Below are 19,263 nucleotides of genomic sequence, written 5' to 3' on the forward strand. Positions count from 1 at the left end.
ACTGACCATTAAGATCAACTAATTCACACTGATATATAGGTATTGGTTAGGTTTGCATTCCACAGTCATTCACTGACCGTGTTCTTTGTGCCAGGCATTGAGGACACGGGAGCAGAGAAAAGAAAGCTCATATTTATTAAGCACTTTTTAGATGTCACATATTAACTCACAAGTGAATATGACACTCAAGAATCTCAGAGTCAGGTGGGAAAAGCAAGCGTGCAAATAAATTACTATCACTGTAGAAGACTGGCTTATACTTGCCAGGTTACCCTTCTGCTACACCACTCTGTTGGAAACTCCTGGGAGGCGGACTGTGTGCTTTATGGTTATAGACCTGGCCCCAGGGGAGCCCTCCTGAAGCACAGTGGATTCTCAACGGGTACTTGTTAGATGCATATAATATGATGATTAGGAGAGTCCATATATGAGTCTGTGGCAACAGAATCCTACAGGAGCAGGTGTTGGAGTTGAGGAGAGCAAATGCTCAGTCATGGAGAGAGAGAGGCAGCTTCCCAAGCAGGCAAAAGGGAAGAAGCCATCGAGCTGCAGGCAGAGGGGGCTGTACATGCAAAGACCAAGGAAGGGAAAGAGTCAGGAGGTTGAGGAAAAGCTAGGAACTCAGAGAAAATCAAGGAGTTTTGATGTGATTGGAATTTAGAGTATTTTGAGAGTGTGCCAAGAGGCAAGGCTACCCATATTTGTTCAGAGAAGAAAGTGCTGATGACTCTTTTAAAATCATGTTGTGTTAATGTCAATGTCCAAAGTTGGTTTACCATGGGTAAAGGAACTAGTCAATGAATAACTTTAAGAATTCCGTGCCCAAGAAGGTTTTGAATCCACCCCTGCTTCTAAGGGCAAGTGTCCTCCGGGCAGGAGAACTAGATCAGTGAAGGAAGGATTTCCTCAGTTGGAAAAGCCGGATGTGAAGCAGTGATTTTACATTTCTTTTCCTGATGAGGGAAAAAAAAGGAGTCAGAAAATCCATCAGTGTTCAATTAATTGTTATGTAGAGCTTGCTCTGGGATTCGCAGAGAGCAGAACTTACAGCAGGAAAAGACTACTGTGACATTTGTACAAGCCAGCATCTGCTGTACCCCCAGAGAAGAGAACAGATGAATGTTTCTTTTCAATGAAGAATTTTTAAGGGTTCAGCTACAGCTAAAGGTTAGTGAGGTGTTGCTATTCCTTACATATTATTTTTGAAAATGAATTTCACAAATAGTAATTAATGATGTGTTCGTGTGAGTGCTTTGTCATTTCTTTCTTTGGTGATTTTTCCACGCATGTCTTAAGTGTGTGGAGACGTCTGAAATTCTGTTCCAAGGTTTCCAGGAAGTCTTGCCACTTGAATACCAAGCTGAATGCCCAGGCTCCTGGTGGTAGTTACCCTTTGCTAATATTGTTAGCCTTGCATTCAAAGCCATTTTCTTAAGTGACTAGCAGTATAAAATAAAATTTTTTAAAAACCAGTATAAAAAAATAAAATAACATAAAACAACAGCGGTCAGGAGGGTTAGATCTGCCCCCCTTTCCTTGCTGCACAGGTTATGCTCACAGCTGCCTGTATATTGGCTCACGGAGTCCCTACCAGAGTACATGAGCTCTCTCGGGCTGCCATAACATTATAACAAGCCGCTGACTTAAACAACAGAAATCTATTGTCTCACAGTTCTGGAGACTAGAAGTCTGAAATCGAGGTGTCAGCAGGGCCATGTTTCTCCTGAAACCTGTAAGGGAGTCCTTCCTTGCCTCTTCTTAGCTTCTGGTGGTTTGCTGGCAATCTTGGGTATTTCTTGGCTAGCAGCTCACACATGGCTTCTATCACTATCTCCATCTTTACATGGTTTTCTCCCTGTGTGAACCTGTGTCTTCCTATGGCTGTATTCTTGTTAAAAGAGCAGTCAGACTGGATAAGGGGCCCACCCTACTATAGTATGACCTCATCTTAACTAATACATCTGCAAGGACCCAAGTGCCAAATAAGATCAGATTCTGAGGTGCTGGCAGTTTGGACTTCAGCATTTTTTTATTATTTTTTTTTTTTTTGGAGGTGGGTGGGGACACAATTCAACCCATAACACAGAGTGTAAACCTCTCAGGGACAGAGACTGTGTCTTCTGTGGCTTTGATTGTCCAAGGCCCACCCAGTGTCTGGCCAGTGCATTTTTGTGAAATAAATGGAGGTATGCACAATACTCTACCTAGTAGTCTGCTTGGAGAACTGAGTCTCTGATTACCCTGTCCAGGAGCATCTTCCTGACCTGGCCTCTGCCTCCAGGTCTCCACTGCAGCCCTGCTGGAATCCCACATTCCAGTCAAGAGAGAATTCTTAGTTTTCTCCAAATACCACATATTCTCTCACTCTTTTTCACCATGTATTCTCTTACTTTTTTTCATTCATGCATTTGCTTTTACATTAAACATTCTCCTACTCCCTACATCTCTGTATCAAATCACTGCTCTCCTACTGTTATAAACGTATCTCACATGTTTATGAATGAATGTTTGTTATTATAATTATTTTTACATACTTCCCTGTCCCACTAAGATAAGAGCTCCATGAAGTCAGGAACTAAGTTGTGTTCATAATTATAGTCCCAGCACCAAGCACACCACCAAAAGTGAATTTACCTTGAAACTCCAAGGCTGCTCAGTTGCATGGACCACTTCAAGCCCCTGTGCTTCGTGCCAGGCACTGTGCTGGGTACTGGAGACATAGAGGCAGGAGAAAGGGAGCTCATAATTATTTAGCACGTTTTAGATGTCAGGCACTGGCATTCTGAATGAATAAAAAAATCAAGGAGTGTAATGTTATACATGGAATATTGTATTTTTAAAGAGGGTCCCCCAAATTGTAAAACCTCATAAAACTCGTACCTGCCCCTGCATAGCACCTATGGAGCTGAGTGATATAATTCTAGCCATATTTTCATGTGTAATTTGAATATAACCTTCCTTCATCAAACCTTCACTAAGCTCCATCCAGAAATTATTTCTTTCTAGACCATTATATCACTTTATGTATCTGTTTTACTTATTATATTTTCTATTAAATTATAGTTTTATATATTTGTCTTATTTTCTCCACTGGATTATAAATTTTATAATAATTAAGTCTGAATTATAATAATCTCTATCCATACCATACACTCTGAAAATAGTGTGTGCTCAATGAATATTTGCTGAGTAAATATTAAGAGTGGCCAACAAGTTATTTATTAGTATGGTCCAGGCATTTACTTTCATCATTGCACTTAATCCAAAAACATGTGATGTAAGTACCGTTATTCCCATTTTAAGGATGAGAAAACTGAGGCTCAGCCAGATGAAGTTAAAATGACAGATCTCATAGCTAATAAATGGAAATCCCAGTTTCAAACTTCAGGTGTGTGTCTGAAGCCAAAGCCAGGCTCTTAACCACTGTGGTGAAATTCATCATTCTTCAGGAGTTGAATGTTTCTTGTGCTTAAAGAACACCCATTCGGTAGAGGAGTCAGACATGTAACTTTTTTTTAAGTGATGAATGCTATAATGCCCCGAAAACAAAATGCTCAGGGAGCGCCACCCAGGAGATGGCCACATGCGCCTGGGAGAGCTGTTGAAGGATAAGCCATTCAGTTGGGACGAGCATTCCAGCCAGAGGAAGGCCCTTGAAAAGGCTCGACAGGGCCTGGCCATGGGGCCACCCAGGAAGCTGCACGGGAAGAGTGTGAGCCCTAAGGGACTTGTAGACAGTGGAGGTGAAAGAGCTTATGGAGCCCCAATCATGAAGGCCTCATAGGTCATGCAAAAGAAACTAAGCAGGATTTTATTTCTCAGGTAGTGGAGAAGCAATGGGAGCTTTAAAGAAAGGGAATGAAATGATTGTATTTGTTTTGTAAGGAAATTTCTCTGGCAGCAGCACGAAGAGAGTGCAGGGGTGCACGACTACTCGGAGGCCCTGGGGCGGGATCCCTGGCAGGTCCAGGTGTGAGAGTCTGCAGGCTTGAAGCGAAGCAACAATCCTAGGATGATTGGAGAGTCGTTTCTCGGCTAAGACTGATTGCATTCGTTCAATGATTGAAGTGAAGTGCGGGCTAAACACTAGAGAGACCATGCCGAAGTTTCTGATTACAAGATTGGACAGGCAGCATTAACTAGATGGGAATGAAAAAAGGAAAAAAATTCCAGGGAAGATAATAAACTCCTTCTTAGGCAGTTAGACAGAAGTTTGGAGTAGAGGAGACTGTGATCTGGTCTGGAGATAGGGATTAGTGACCCATCAATGAGGCAAGGTGAAGGACACCCATTTACTAATTCATTCAACAAACATCGGGGCCTTGCTGTGTGCCAGGTACCATGCTAGGTGCTCGAGGCAGAAGGTGGTGCCACTCTTATATAAATTACAGTCTAGTGGGAGATAGGCAACAAACAAACAAATAAAATACTCTATTGTAAGACAAGCATTATGAGGAAGACCTACAAAGGGGCTAGGATAAAAAATAATGGAGTAGGGGCCTAGTTCAGATGGTGTGGTCAGACAGTGCCATTTAAACTGAGACATAAAGGAAGAAAAGTGGTTCCGCAGGAAAGAGCTAGAGGAAAGGAGTGAGAGGAGAAGGCAGCCAGGGATCCAGTTTTTGGAAACACCATTTATGGACGGCAAGACAATGAGGGGCCCCTTCAAGGAGCCTAAGAAGGAACAGAGGTAAGGGAAGAAACAAAAACTGTATTCTCTTTGGCAAGAGAGAGAGAGATTCTCTAACTGGGCTGTCGACTACAGTAGCCGCTACACACATGTGACTTTAAATATTAAACTGCTTCAAATGAAATAAAATGGAAAGTTAAGTTTTTCAGGCACACTAACCGCATTTCAAGTGCTTGGTAACACATGGGGCTAGAGGTTACCATATTGGACAACACAAGCATACAACATTTCCATCACCACCGAAAGTTCTCCTGTCAGTGTTGATGGAAAGGAAAGTTTGTAAAGCTGAAGACAGGTCAAGTTGGAGCTGAACGGTAGGGCCATACCTGTTCTCTCCACTCTCCTCAAGGTGAGTCCTAAATAGGTGTTGAATCATCAAATGGAATTCTGGCTTTAGAAGTGGGAAACTCCCATTTCTGGCTTCCATTAAGTAAATACACGTAAGGCTAGAGTTGGAAGGGACCATAGCAATTCTCATTTATTGTATCCACCACCCCCTCTCACGTACAAGATGGAAACTATCGCTCCAAGGGGCTGTTTTTGAGGACACCCAGGGATTCACATTGGAGTCAAGACTCCAAAAGGTTTCAGTCTAATTTTTTTTTCTTCAATAATATGGATATATCCAAATTCGAGTTAAGGAAAGACCTGTAAAACTTGAAACCAAAGGCTTTTTGTTTAATTAATTCAAGCCATTTTTCCTATATCGCACTAATTGCAGAGGGTTTGAACATTTGGTAATTAATTGGAATTTCATAATACCATAGAGCTCTAGTTCAAAAGACAATTTAAATAATCTTTCAGAAAATGTGCTTTGCTGTTAGGAAGAATATGCAGGATTCTTCTCTCTCTCTCTCTCTCTCTGTTTCATCCCATTATCAAATATTAGTTTCGCTTATACCCGACTTCATAATGTTTTCAAATATTTCACCAGTCATGAAAGCTTGAGGATAAATGCACAACTATAAAAAATAGCTTTGTCAAATGCTTATAGTTTTATTTAATAAGGTTGCTAAAATTATTCTTTTTAAAATTAACTGCTCTTTAAAAGTTCAAAGTGCAATGGGAAGCAGAAGCAAATACCTGTCAGGATATATGATATATATAACTTCATAGGGATGTTTTCAGCCGGAACATTATGAAATAAAAGAAAACAAGAAGGGTGATTCAGTTTTCTTTCCCTTTGGAGATGAGGTGATGAGTACAAGGTGTGACTATGAAAAGCGAGAGCAATACTTTACTGCTTCCTTATTTGTCTTTTTGAGAAATTTCTACAAAAGCAAATCGAGATGAAACATGGTTATCATATTTTTGATATGTGAATAAGTAAAAACTTCAAATATTTCAAAATCAAACTAATCAAGATTTGATTGGTGCAAACCTATAGCTGATTTGTTTGTGGGGAGAAAATTATTTGTCTATTTGATTTATTTCACCAAGGATATTATATATTCTCAAATGTATAGCTAATTCTGAGATTTCCGCCAGAGAGGAGAGCTAAGAGACACTTTTTTGTTTTACAAAGGTTGCAGCCTGGATTCTGGCAGTTAAAGCTACGCTATTTGCTACGGCCTCAACCAAAGCCCCTTGCTCTGCAGCAGGGATGTCTGTAGAGACCTTTAGAATGTGTAATTAAGCTCCTTGCAGGCAAACTGGGGATATTGTAGAAACAGCACAAGACAGAAACACTTCAGGCCCACAAACAGAAGTTGCTGCGTGCACTGAGTCTCCCCTAGGGGCAGAAACATCCAGTGCCTTCAGGTCATCCAAGTATAAAGTTAGAATTCCTCAGCTTGGCATCTGCGTTCCTTCCCCACCTGCCTTAGTCTCCTCGTTTTCCTCGACACAGAGCCTGCACTCCATTCAAGCTGTAAGACTCTCTGTTCTCCAAACACATCTTGCATCTGCCCTCCTCTGGCCCTGGGTTCATGCCACCTACTGAAATACCATCTACTGCCCGGCCGGGCCTGGCTCAGCGGTTGAGCATCGACCTGGGATCCAGGCGATCGGGGTTTGATTCCCGGTCGGGGCACATGCCCGGGTTGCGGGCTCAATCAGTGACTCTCTCATCATTGGTGTTTCTCTCTCTCTCTCTCTCCCTCTCCTTTCCTCTCTCTGAAATCAATAAAGATATATTTAAAAAAAAAAAAAAAGAATACCATCTACTTTCCTTTCCACTTAGCCAGTTTCCACCCATCCATCAAGCTCTAGCTCAGGTTCCGTCTTCTCCATGACTTAATCTTTTTTCTTTAAAGCAGAGATTTCTCACAAATAGCAATCATTCAGTATTTAACATATGCTCCCTTGCATTGTTGGTTTGTTACTTTATGTAAGTCTGTTTGTTTTCCAAAGGTCATAATTCCCCAAAGGGAAAAGAAAGGAGTTAGCATTTATTGAGCACCTGCTGTGTGATTCTAGTACTTTATATATTATTTCAATCCATCCTCACAGTGTCTTAAGATAGATATTATTGTTCACAATTTACAACTGAAAAAAATAAGACATCAGAAAATTCCAACAGGGTTAGTCAGTTATTAATTGATATGATCTATCTATCTCCAAGGCCCTAGTCTTTCCGAATATCACTGAACACCATTCCATTCCCATCTAAAAGAGTTTTTTTTATCTCACGCAGTACCAATCAGAATATTTAGTATGTACTCAGTATCTTATCTTATCATGTTCTCCTAACAGCAGTTCAGCAAAAACCCTTTATCTTTGTTTATCTATGTGACATCCAATAATCTGCTTCATTGATTATTGGGCTGATTGATGAAAATGATTACTTGAATATGAGGCATACACTGCACTATAGTCTTCTGAGGCACTGGGTCCTGTAGATATATAAGATATCAGTCTCAGTCAACCAGCAGCTTTGAAGACTTCTGTGATTGGCCTCTAAGCCACCACCTTTGGCTATGCCCCACTACAACTTGTACTAATATGCATTTGCTTGTCCCACTGAAATGTCTCTTTCACCTCCTAATACTGTTCTTTTCCTTAACAACATTGCTCGCATGACTACAGTTGCATTTATAGAGAAATAAAGACAAGAGAGCCCAGGGAGACCAGCTGGCCCTTTTTGTGGCACCTCAATGGTAACCATAGGACTGGATGTGGGCTTTAGCTCTGCCTACTCTGAAACTCAATTTTTGCCAGTGTATCCAGGGATGGTTAAGCTCATATGCCATAATGCCAAGTTATTAACTTACAATAGGAAATATATCTGCTCACAATAACAGAATGTGCTAATTAGCACATCCACTCCCATTAGCAAATGCACTATGGAAAACCAGAATTTGATTAACAGATGGCTTGGTGAGTCTGAACTCTGAGAGAGAGAAATCAGCCAACCAGCTGACCTTTATGGCTACTGTCATTGAGCTAGGATGGCCAGATGAACCCATTTCATGAGTTGTCCCAACCCACAAGCACATTCCTTTCAGTGACCTGGAGCTGGGCTGGAGAGCACGTCCGCCACACGGTGCTGGAGATACTTTACCCAGTTCTTTCTCCTGATACCCGGAAGACTCTCTCTCTCTTTTCTTTTTCTAATTTAAGTTTTATGACTTCTATTTCTAAAGTAACACTTCCTCCACATTTAAATGTGCCTTGTTTAACATGTCTTGAAGAAACAGGCCCTCCTTCTTGCTTTGAGCCAAAGTCAGATCAGATATGTATCTTTGACATGGTTGAGAGGCTAATATTTTTGTGCTTTATCCTTTTGTTTAGGGTGCAACTTTTCAGGGTCCTGATTTCTGCAGAGGTCTTTGATCTGACCCCCACCCGTGGACCCACACAGCCCTTTTCTTTGTGCCTCTATCCACTCTGGACACTTGGATACTAGCTCTTTGGAGACCTACAGAAGCTCTTTAATCCACTGCTAGTCCCAGTACTTGCTTTCTTCTATGAACTTGTATTCCCTTTTTTTCCAGCCTCTGAGGATTTCTCTTACTGACGTGCAAGCTTAGCCAGTGATTTAAAAGTATTTTATAAGTATTCTATTCAGAAGTTTAGCCGCTTTGTAATGAAAAGGGATTTTAGGACATCTAGTCTGCCCAAGAGCTAGAAATAGAATTTCAATGTATACTTTCCTTTAATATTTTTTGCTTTCTGGATGCTTTTAGCTCATTGTCTTATCTGAATTGTATCACTCCCCTACGAGGCAAACATAATTCCTTGCCAAGTTATTGCCCAAGCAAAGAACCTGCCCCACAGAGAGCATCCATGGATTCTCACAAATCCCTAGAGAGACAGAATTAGAATTCAATATCATTTCATCCAAACCCTCACTTGTTTTTTTTTAATTCATATAATATATTATGTGTATTTGTGTGTCTCTCATAAGCTCAGCCTGTACTAGTTCCCAAAATTACAAAAACCCATGAACCATGGTATCTTTTAGGACCATACTGATTAACAGTATAGAGATGAGTAAACAAAGTAATATCAGAACAGCAGAGACAACAGTAGTGGTGTGAGCAGTGAAAGACAATGTGTTTTCAAGTGAGAACTACTCAGTTTGTCCAGAGGCAAGGGCAGAAGGGGGGGGAGGCGGCACTCAGCTCCAGGCTTGAAGGCCAAGTAGGCGCTCAGGACACAGATGAGGAGAGCAGGAGGAAAGCATCCTTTAATCAAAGAGAAACCGTCTGAGAAAATACGTTAAGACAAGGAACAGCCTGGTGTGAGGAGCTGTGGTTGGCAACCTCGCATGCCTGGAACATGGGGAGCAAGGGAGCACGGCAAAGTGAGGCACTGGGGAGGGAGGTGAAGGTCAAATGATGAAGAACTCTGAATGCCATGCTTAGAAGTTTAGACTTTATCCTGAGGCATGGAGATCCCTGGAAGGCTTTTGAGCAAGAGAATAACAGGATCAGATGTATATTTTAGAAAAACGACTAGAAACATTCTCATGGCTTATTTCCCATTGCACCACACAGCCTCTCACCGTGGTATGTCTGGTGAGTTGACCCGAGTGACTCCACGGATCTCAGAGGTTCCAAGTTCAAGGAAAATCCCACTAATGGCCACGAGAAAGCCTTCAGGCTAGGTAGTCACTTCCCTTTTTTAATCTTGAACCCTCTTAAGCCATCTGTTTTAAGGATAAAGAATTAGCCCATAGCATCCTGCTCCTGAAAACGTCCCAGCTGGCTTAGAGCATCCTCCGAGACTCCAGCTAAACAAGATTATGCTGCTGCTGATCTGCCACAGCTGGGAGCAAAGTCAGACTGGCATCTCTCCAATTGTCCAGCATCCAAGGGTTTTATAATTATAAAGGCTTTTTACATCACATTAGAAAGAAAAATAAAACTGCTTAAATGAGTGTAGCCAATTTCATCCAGGTGATAAGAAAAAGAAAATCTTTTTTAAAGGGAGACTGGTCGCTCATTGTTCTTGGCTACTTTAGCTTATTGCACACATGTTTCTGGATGAGCACTTGTCCCATTCTTGGGCTTTTATAACTGTTCACATTTGGCTCCTCTCACCCCAGCCTCTGTGATCTTTGTATCCACAATACCTGACACAAAGTACATACTTCATAGATGCTTGTGTATTGAAAGGTTGGATGGATGAATAAATTTGTTTTAAGTGGGTAGATAAGTGTTTTTTAATTTCATTCTGAGTAACCAGTTACCATCTTCTATAGGTTCCATACTTAAAATCTAATATGAAAACTGAAATTAGTAGCTAGTTCCTACTATGTACCAGGTATTGGAGACAAAAGCAAATGATATGGTCCCTGCTCCCTGGTTGATCACTCTAGCTGGAGAGCAAGACAAGTAAACCAATCCAGTGTAATAAGAATTATGATAGATACATGGGAGGAATGTTAGAAGAGACACCAACTCAGACTACAATGGGAAGATTAAGGAGAGTGTCAGGGATGGCTTCCAGAAAATCATGATCCTTGAGCTCCATCCTGAATGAAGAGTGAGAGAATTTTGTTCCACAGTCTATGTGTTATGATATATAATAATGACTGGTAATGGTCCCCTAAGTCATCCAAATTCTGAATGATAAATGACATAATAAATTGGAACCCAAATCATTTCAGTAAGAAAAGTATTGCAGTTCTTTATAAATTGGTGTCATGCACTCATTTATTCAATCATCAGGTGTTTATTGAGCAGCCTTCTAGGTGTATTAGGGATATCTGGAAGTATAAAGCATGAAACTGTATCTTCAAGAGGTTATAATCTCACCAGAGGCAACCATGACCTCACACACAAAACAGCTCTTGGAAATGTAAGGCATTATATTTACCAGACCCAAAGTCATTGGTCCAGGCAATAAGCATACAGAAGTGCAGCTGTAGCTCAAAATATTTGGGAATGGGACATCATGAAGAAAGTAGACCTTGAACAGGTCTAATATAAAAAGGAGGAAAATAAGGCAAAAGGGGGAAAAATAAGATCAAAGAAAAGAATATTCCACATGAGAGACTTGAAAAGGAAAGGACAGAGGTGGGGCTGAGAATGTAACACTAAATCAACTTAAAGTTACAAAGGCTTACTGTGAGCAAGTCCCATGCTGAGCACCATGGAGGAGACAAGCATGCAGGAGACATTGAATGTGTTGTCAGAGTGCCCACAGTGCAGAGGCCCACTGGCAGCCCATAGCCAGACCCACTGCTGGCATGTTGGATACAGCACCATACCTTTAATTGTTTTTATCATTGTCAACTTAAAATTCTGGAAAATTTACTTAAAAATCTAGATTCTTCAAATACCTTTAGAAATTGGAGAATCTGGCAATACTAGTTGGTGTTCCTACTTGGAGTAATGGTCCAGAATTCAGCAGAAGCAGCCCTTTAAATGGATTATATTCCCCAGTTTACTACCATCCCTACTCAGCCTGCTTCACTCATTCGCGTTACATGCCCTATCCCTGTAAACTTTAGATTTTTTGCCATCCCTGATTAAAAATCTAGTAAAAAGGGCCCTGGCCCGTGTGGCTAAATTGGTTGGGTGTCATCCCATACACTGAAAGGTTGCCTGTTCGATTCCCAGTCATGGCACATGCCTGGTTGCCAGCTTGATCCTTGGTGGGAGGCCTGTAGGAGGTAGCAGATCAATGTTTTGCTCTAACATCAATGTTTCTCTCTCTCTCTGTCTTTCACTCTCTCTCCCGTCCCTTCTCTCTCTCTCTCTAAAAATCAATAAAAAATTGTTTTCAATGATCTAGAAAAGGGAAAGATATTTGCATAAATAATCAGTCCTCAGTGTAAGGAATTTAAATTAGAAAAAGTAAATCATTTGGTGTGTGTTTAGGACATTTTATTTGCATACTATTTTACAGATTTATTTCTCCCCATTATTAAAATAAGCATCATAATTCACTGCAATATAAAAAATAAAAAATGAATTTTTTAAAATGTCTTTTTAAGACATTTAAATCTCACAAGTTCAGAAAATTCCAAATAATTTGATTTAAAGACTTGTTCAGATCATTTGAAATAAATGAGGTCCAGGTAAATTAAGTAAAACCTACTCTCTGTCACTCAAGCATTACATGTGTTGTGTCCTTACAAATAGGAAGCAATATAGCAAAGTGCAGAGTTCACTCATAAAATGTGGGAGCATTTTATGAGTGAACTCTGCACTTTGAGAAGTACACATAAAGAAGTTATGGGGGGTGATGTTTCACAATTATCTTTTAAAGCTATATTCTTTCTGCAGAGAGTCTCTTTGCACATAGAGAAGTTATGGGGGATGATGTTTCACAATGATCTTTTAAAGCTGTATTATTTCTGCAGAGTCCCTTTGCATATTAAACACATAAGGATAATTCTTACTTCCAAAGGAATGATATTCTTTCCCATTTTTAAAAATACCATAAAACTTCACTTTCCCATTTTTGATAGAAGCATCAGTACAAGATGCTTCGCTTTCTTCTTAACTTTGCAAGAAGCGCACATGTGATGGAACTGACAGCTTTTTTGTCTAAGAAACATGAAAAAGAGGTTGGATGATGGCAAACCGGAGAGTAAGTGCCCCATCTATAGAGGACCCTGCTCTAGCCAATTGTTGCTATGCAGCAAGATTGAGAGCCAGTGTTGGTAGAATGTCTGATTCCATATGAAGCCATAAGTCCATATTTTAGTCAAATTTTTTCTAATTTTAAATATGAGCAACTAATACAAAAGTTTGTAAACACTATAGGTCAGATTAAGCCTTCCATTTGCTGATTTGCAGTCTCTGGAATAGATCATGCTCTAGACTCTGCATTTACAGTCCTCACTAAGGACCCCTGTCATTTGGGTCCAACTACTTCCAAACATATCCACGTGGATATTCCACCATTACCTGAAGCTTAACGTGTCATAATCAGAGTCACCTTCATGACCCTAGATTCCACTCCCCTCCCCCTTTTGTGATTCACTTAGATGTTCTTACTGCCTGAGTACTTGTCTGGGCCCACCATTTCTTCCTCCAAATTTCCTCTCTCATGTTGTTTTTGTTTTGTTTTTTTCATTGTCACTGCCGTCCCCCTTGTTTAGATGGTCACTTCCTGGAACCTGGATTACTTGGTCAACATCCTAACTGATTTCCCTGCCTCCCATCACACTTTTGTGCCCCTCCCCATCAGTCCTATATACAACAATTGCTTAATCTTTCTAAAATGGATTTACATATCCTTGGTACCTCAGAGTCTTCCATTGGGTCCACACTGCCTACAGAGTAATTAGCTCTATAAGATCATTCATGTCTGGCCTATTCAATCTAGTTTCTTGCCCCCCAAGTTTTCACCCTCTTTTTGGATACATCCATCCTACCAAGTAGCATTTGGTGCTCCATTCAAGAACAGATGTTTTAAACAAAGGTAAAGTGGGAGTAAAGCTAGTTTAGGGAAATGTTTTGGAATTAAGAAATGGCTTTGCATGGCGTTTTGGCACTTGTGACAGTGAGGAATCCAGCACTTTCCCTGATGGTAGCATCTTTCTTGCTGTGCAGATCAATCTTACTTTGGGGAGCCATTTTCATAGGTAGTGAGTTGCTGGTGTCATATATCCCAGTGAAAGTCCAAGCAATCTAAATCCTGATTGGGTCACCCCGTGAGCTGTGTCCTCTGCTTGTTTCTGCAGGGAGCCCCGCAAGGTGGTCCTGCACAAAGGCTCCACTGGCCTGGGCTTCAACATCGTGGGCGGAGAAGACGGAGAGGGCATTTTTGTCTCCTTCATTCTGGCCGGCGGACCAGCAGACCTGAGTGGGGAACTCCAGCGAGGAGACCAGATCCTATCCGTGAGTATTTCTCCTTAATCTTCATTCCCACCACTCATGAAAAATTCACTTTCAGTGATGACTCCAAATGCACCTTAATGACAAAGGAAAATGATGAGATTATTATGGCCTCGGGTGCGTGTTACAGTTTAAATGGTGTTCGGGTACTTGATGTTTGTCACCTCCTTAGATACAAGTAAAAGTGCTAGTGTTTTCATTTCAGTTTTCTGAGGCATATGTATATCGCATCGACCATTGAGAAGCAAGCCTCTTTGAAGTATATTACTTATTGTTTTAAATGCAATTTTTTCCCCCAAATCCATGACCCTATTCTAAAAACTGCACTTTTTTAATGTGTATGGTTCTTTGCACACAACTATGTGAGGAAATGCATAACATAATGCTGTCCACAATTTGGTGACATTGGTAAATGGTAGCAGCATTGCCATTTACCTAAAAGCAAGAATCTCCAGCAGCAAGTTATTGAGCACCTATTATTTACCAAGAATTTTATAAAAGTAATTTTTAATTCTCACAATCACCCTGAAAGGTATTGCCCCGTGTTTAGATGAAGAGAATGAGGTTCAGAGAGGTTAAGTAACTTGTCGAAGTTTATGCGACTTGAGAGAGTCAGAGCTGGGGTTTAAACATTCCGTCCTAACACCCATCACGTCTTCCCTCCCTCCTTTTGCTCTTTCTTCCTCTTTTCCTTTTTTCCCTCTTTCCTTTCTCCCTCCTTTCTTCCCCACTTCCTTCCTCTTATTCAAATATTTATTGACTGCTTCTTTCCACTGCATTAAGCTATCTGCCTGGTATAAACTTTACGATAGGTGGTTAAGTCCATTGTGAGTGTTCGTGTCTATACTGAAACTTTGGTGATCATGCAAATAATGGGGAATTAATAAGAATCTTCGTTCTTATGACTGAGGTTATGGTTCATATAACTCAGTGAAGCACTTACTTTGTGGTTTTTATTGTGTACTTAGGAAATGTTGCCTTTGTTTTGTAGCTAGAATTTCCCGGCAACCTTATATTTGTCAGCCATTGTTCCACCACCACCACCCCACACACACACACATGGTTTACCTATATAACACTATCAGTTGGGCCTGGGTAAAGTGTCTGGTGACCTTGCCTTATGTGCTCCTGTGGTTGTCCCACACCCACGTGCCTCTGCTCACTCATCAGCTAGCAGGTGTCTGGAAGGATTGAGCATGGAAGGAAAAAGGAAAGGCCCCGGCCTTGTTCTGCCATCCAAGAGCCAAACATCCCCCCTTTAACTACTTCCCCCACCCACTTTTTCTGTACTTAAATGATATATAAGATATAACTGTAAGGTTTCCTCTCCATTATTAAACCTTATTTACTTACATCTTTCTTTCTCTACTAAGTGGCAAAAGCTCCCTGAAAGCAAATTCCCTATCTTAAATGATTTTGTATCCTTGACATTTAGCAGAGTGCCTGGCACATAGCAGTCTCTCAAAAAAAATGTTTGTTGGATGAAAAAGTATTGAATAAATATGATGATGCTTTAGAAAGTCACTATAGCCTGAGAGACTGACTCTAAAAATTGTATCTAGAACATACTAATATATCCCCATATTCCTGGGTCAAAATCTGTACACTGGGGTCCACTCTGTCCTTTTATTACGATCAGCATTCACATCGTCACAGTGTTTTCCCGGACGGAAGGCACTTTCACACGCATTAATTTGGGGGATCTTACAAGGAATTCTAATGTTCAAGACAGGTTATTGTTACTCTCACTTTCCACATCAGGGAAAGGGGACTCAGAAAGGCTAAATGATTCATTCAAAGCGCCACAGCTACTGAACGTGATATGACCTCAAAATCAGGTCTCCTTATCCCAAATCAGTGTGTTTTTCTCCCACAGCCCAATCTCTCTTCAAAACCCGTCAATGGTCTCGTTCCGCAGCTTCTTAGTACACAGTGCTCTGTGCACACACCACACTCAGGAGCACACAGAACAAGGAAGAGCTAATATTTAAGTGGTAATTTTCAGTCAGTCACTATTATAACTAATTTAACCTTATAATAGCCCTATGCCTTATTATGCTCTTTTTTTTTTTTTAATATATCTGTATTGATTTCAGAGAGAGGAAGGGAGAGGGAGAGAGAGAGAGAGAAACATCAATGATGAGAGAATCATTGATCGGCTGCCTCCTGCACGCCCCCGACTGGGGATGGAGCCCGCAACCCGGGCATGTGCCCTGACCGGGAATCGAACCCTGATCGCCTGGATCCTAGGTCGATGCTCAACCGCTGGGCCACACCCGCCCGGGCTATGCTCATTTTAATGATGCAGAAAACTGAGGCACGGAGATGACATTAGAGTCTTTAACTCTGTTAAATGAGGAATCCACTAAGCCATAGGTTTTATTCATTGTAACCTTTATGGGTGTGGTAGGAAAAGGGATGAGCTAATAATCTTCTTATGGCACAATGAAGAAAACTCACAAGCATTTCTACTTTCAAAAGTAGTTGTATCTATTTAAATATTATTGCCATAGTAAGTAAGGCAACCAATTGGAATTACATAGTCTTCTTAGAGATTACAACTCACAGAACAAAACAACAGTCTCTGAAGTTCAGAGATGCCCTTTTTTATGTAAATCATGTGCAAGGAGTAGTACAGTGATCATACTGGCACCTGCCTTTTTGCACATGGAAAGGAAGAGAGAACATTTGTCCTTTTAAGCTTGGGAACATTTATTTAAACTGGAGCTAGAAAGTAGCCCGTTCAAAGCTCAGTCCTGGAATTTCATTGGTTAACACTGCAAGACAAGAATAAGCAGGCTTGAGAAGCTCAAATATTACAATATGAAAAGAAAACTGTCCGAATAGAATGATTAACGATGGACTGTGGAGGAAAAGCATTCTGCATCTACAGCTTACACTGGCCATATCAGAACAAGCTACGCCTTCCTGGGAAATGCAAGAACAAAAACTCTAAATAGTAATTGCGTTAAATACAAAGTCAACACATATTACTAGGTCATGTATGGTTAATTGCTAACAAGTTACACTAACAGTAACATAGTGGAGAGAAGAAAAAATAGAATCCCCAGGGAAGAGAACTGGAGGCTAGGTCTCCGCTCTCAATTGATCTTTATAGAGAAGAGGCTTATATAAAAGGCAATTACCTTTCTGATCAGGGGCATAATGTCCATTCCTATGTTCCAGAATTATCTCCCACACAGGCTATAGAATCTTCCCAGATTATTTATTTTACTAATGGCTTAACTGTATGCCAGGTTCTGTACCAGGACTTGAAATCTCAGAGATGAATGAGATACATACACTCAAAATGTTCACAGCCTAAAAGCAGATATATCTATATATCTAATGGGTGTGAGTGCACGGATAGATGATATAGATGATGATATAGATATAGATATATGGATATGGACATGGACATGGATATGGATATAGATGGCATTCTGAGGAAAGAGAGGAGACTAAACACAGAATAAAGCATGTCCTAGTGTAAGTAGTCAGTGCTGCTCTCTCTACTCACAACTCTGCATTACAAATGTGTCTGACTTTTTAAAAGAGTATCAGATAACCATGTAGCAGGGAGGCCTCCTTAGGTATCTGGGCCATTCCTTCTTTGGGAAAAGGCTCGGACTAGATCAGCATTTCCCAAAGTGTGAAGCAGCAGGGTTGCATTCGGTTGCTGCCAAGAGAAGGGGTTCCCTGGCACCAAGTTTCTGCACTGAAAAATTTCTCAAAAACATCTGTTACCAGTGTGCACTGGGAGCCTCCTTAGAGGCAGATAAAGCACATGGTTTCTCCCAAATAGATCTGACCACCACACCCCCTCATAAGGGGCACCTCACAGGACACCAGCAGTGGGAAAGGCTTGAGTAGGTATTTTTATAGCTCCCCCGACTGACTTTCCCTGCAAGGTAGGCGACGTGCCTGTCTCTCAAGAAAAGGCAACCAGCTTTCTGTGTTTTAAGATTATGGTGCCATCTAGTGTTGGAGAGATTACCCTCCACCCCCTCCCCACCAGAGCCAGGGAACTGAAGTAGCTGAGATGCTGAAAGATGTAGAAACCATCGCCCGAGGCTACATGCCATGCACTTGTTGGGAGTCATCTTTTCTGTCCAAATTCTCCTTTACATATTCTGTTCCTCAGGGGTTTGTTGTAGAAAGCCTAATCCGATCACTGAACCTTTTTCTCTTAGCCGTTTTCGGGAAAGAGCATTTAGGGCGTTCAGCATGCAGTTGCGGTAACTAGTGCAGTGGTCCCCTCAGGCCATCTTCCTGTGGAGGGAAAGATAGAGAAGCCTCTGTTATTATTTGTTTCTGTGCTTTGTTATGAAAACAGTGTAGAGCAGAGCACACAGAGATAATACCCTGTAAAGAGATTCTTTCTTGTCTCACCAAGCAACTTTAGTTTATTGGTTCCTCAGGACTCCAAAAAAGCCCACCCTAGCTGACGTGTCTCCTTCAAAGCTCCCTCTGGATGGGCTGGGATATTTAACTAACATGATTAGGAATATGTGTTGTCAGGAGTGAAATGCTGCAGCTGTTTAGGTGGAGGAACAACAGGTAATTGTGAATTTTTAAGTTGAAATTGGAATCACATTGTGGCTTTAGAGAGACTGAAAATGAGTCCCATCTGACTTGGGTGTTTAATGCTCAGGGTATCCTCATGTTTAGGGCCATGCAGAGGCGGTAGACTTTACTTGTCAGATCCTCACTGCTAAGTTATTTAAATAAAATTGAGCGCTATGTACACTCTTCGCCATCCTGGGGTACTGATTAAGTCACCTTTATGTTGTGATCTCAAGGGACAATTCTAAATCCCTTCTAGCATGATGCCTGAAATCCCCATGCAGTGGTCCTCGTAAGAGCTTACAAACCCAGCCCTTGCAGGGACCGTGCCATATGGGCCATGTCCTTCCCTCTCAGGCTTGGCCCTCACCCCCACGAAGGAGACTTGCTTCATAGTCTCCAGTGCTTGAGGGTGTCTGCAAGGGGCCGTTCCTCGCTGCTCCTGAAGCCAGCATGCCCCAATTTGCCAGAGAGGCTTCTGGGACCCGTGTAGAGATAGGGACAAGAGCATCTCCCAGCTGGGTGCTGCTCTGTCACCTTGTTTCCAAAAGCACAACAGCTTCAACTACCAGTCTCACCTAAGCAGCACCTTTAGCTTCTCTCCTCTTGTCCTCAACACTAGGAGTCACCCAGACTCCAGCAAAGCTTCTGCCATTCCCTCCGGGACAAGCATCAGTCCAGCTCTGGTCATCCATGGCCAGGAGAGCATTTTTTTTCTGGCTGAGCACCACCAGCTCCACCTCCCCCAGCCCCAGAAAGAAGGGTAAA

The 19,263-nt window shown here is 41.4% G+C and overlaps 1 protein-coding gene across 21 annotated transcripts in view; it reads left to right on the plus strand.

Moving 5' to 3' along the window:
- The window catches only part of DLG2 (discs large MAGUK scaffold protein 2), a 1,618,243-nt gene that overhangs the window by 1,288,675 nt on the left and 310,305 nt on the right, over nt 1–19,263 (plus strand). For 20 of the 21 annotated variants that reach the window (XM_081155084.1, XM_081155073.1, XM_081155097.1 and 17 more), the window contains one exon: nt 13,776–13,932. In XM_081155084.1, the coding sequence (XP_081011210.1) occupies nt 13,776–13,932 (157 nt within the window). Of the gene's footprint in view, nt 1–845; nt 1,168–13,775; nt 13,933–19,263 lie in introns of those variants that run through there. The other variant, XM_081155088.1, reaches the window with a different exon arrangement.

Source organism: Miniopterus schreibersii (genome assembly GCF_964146895.1).
Source record: "Miniopterus schreibersii genome assembly, chromosome: 12".
NCBI lineage: Eukaryota > Metazoa > Chordata > Mammalia > Chiroptera > Miniopteridae > Miniopterus > Miniopterus schreibersii.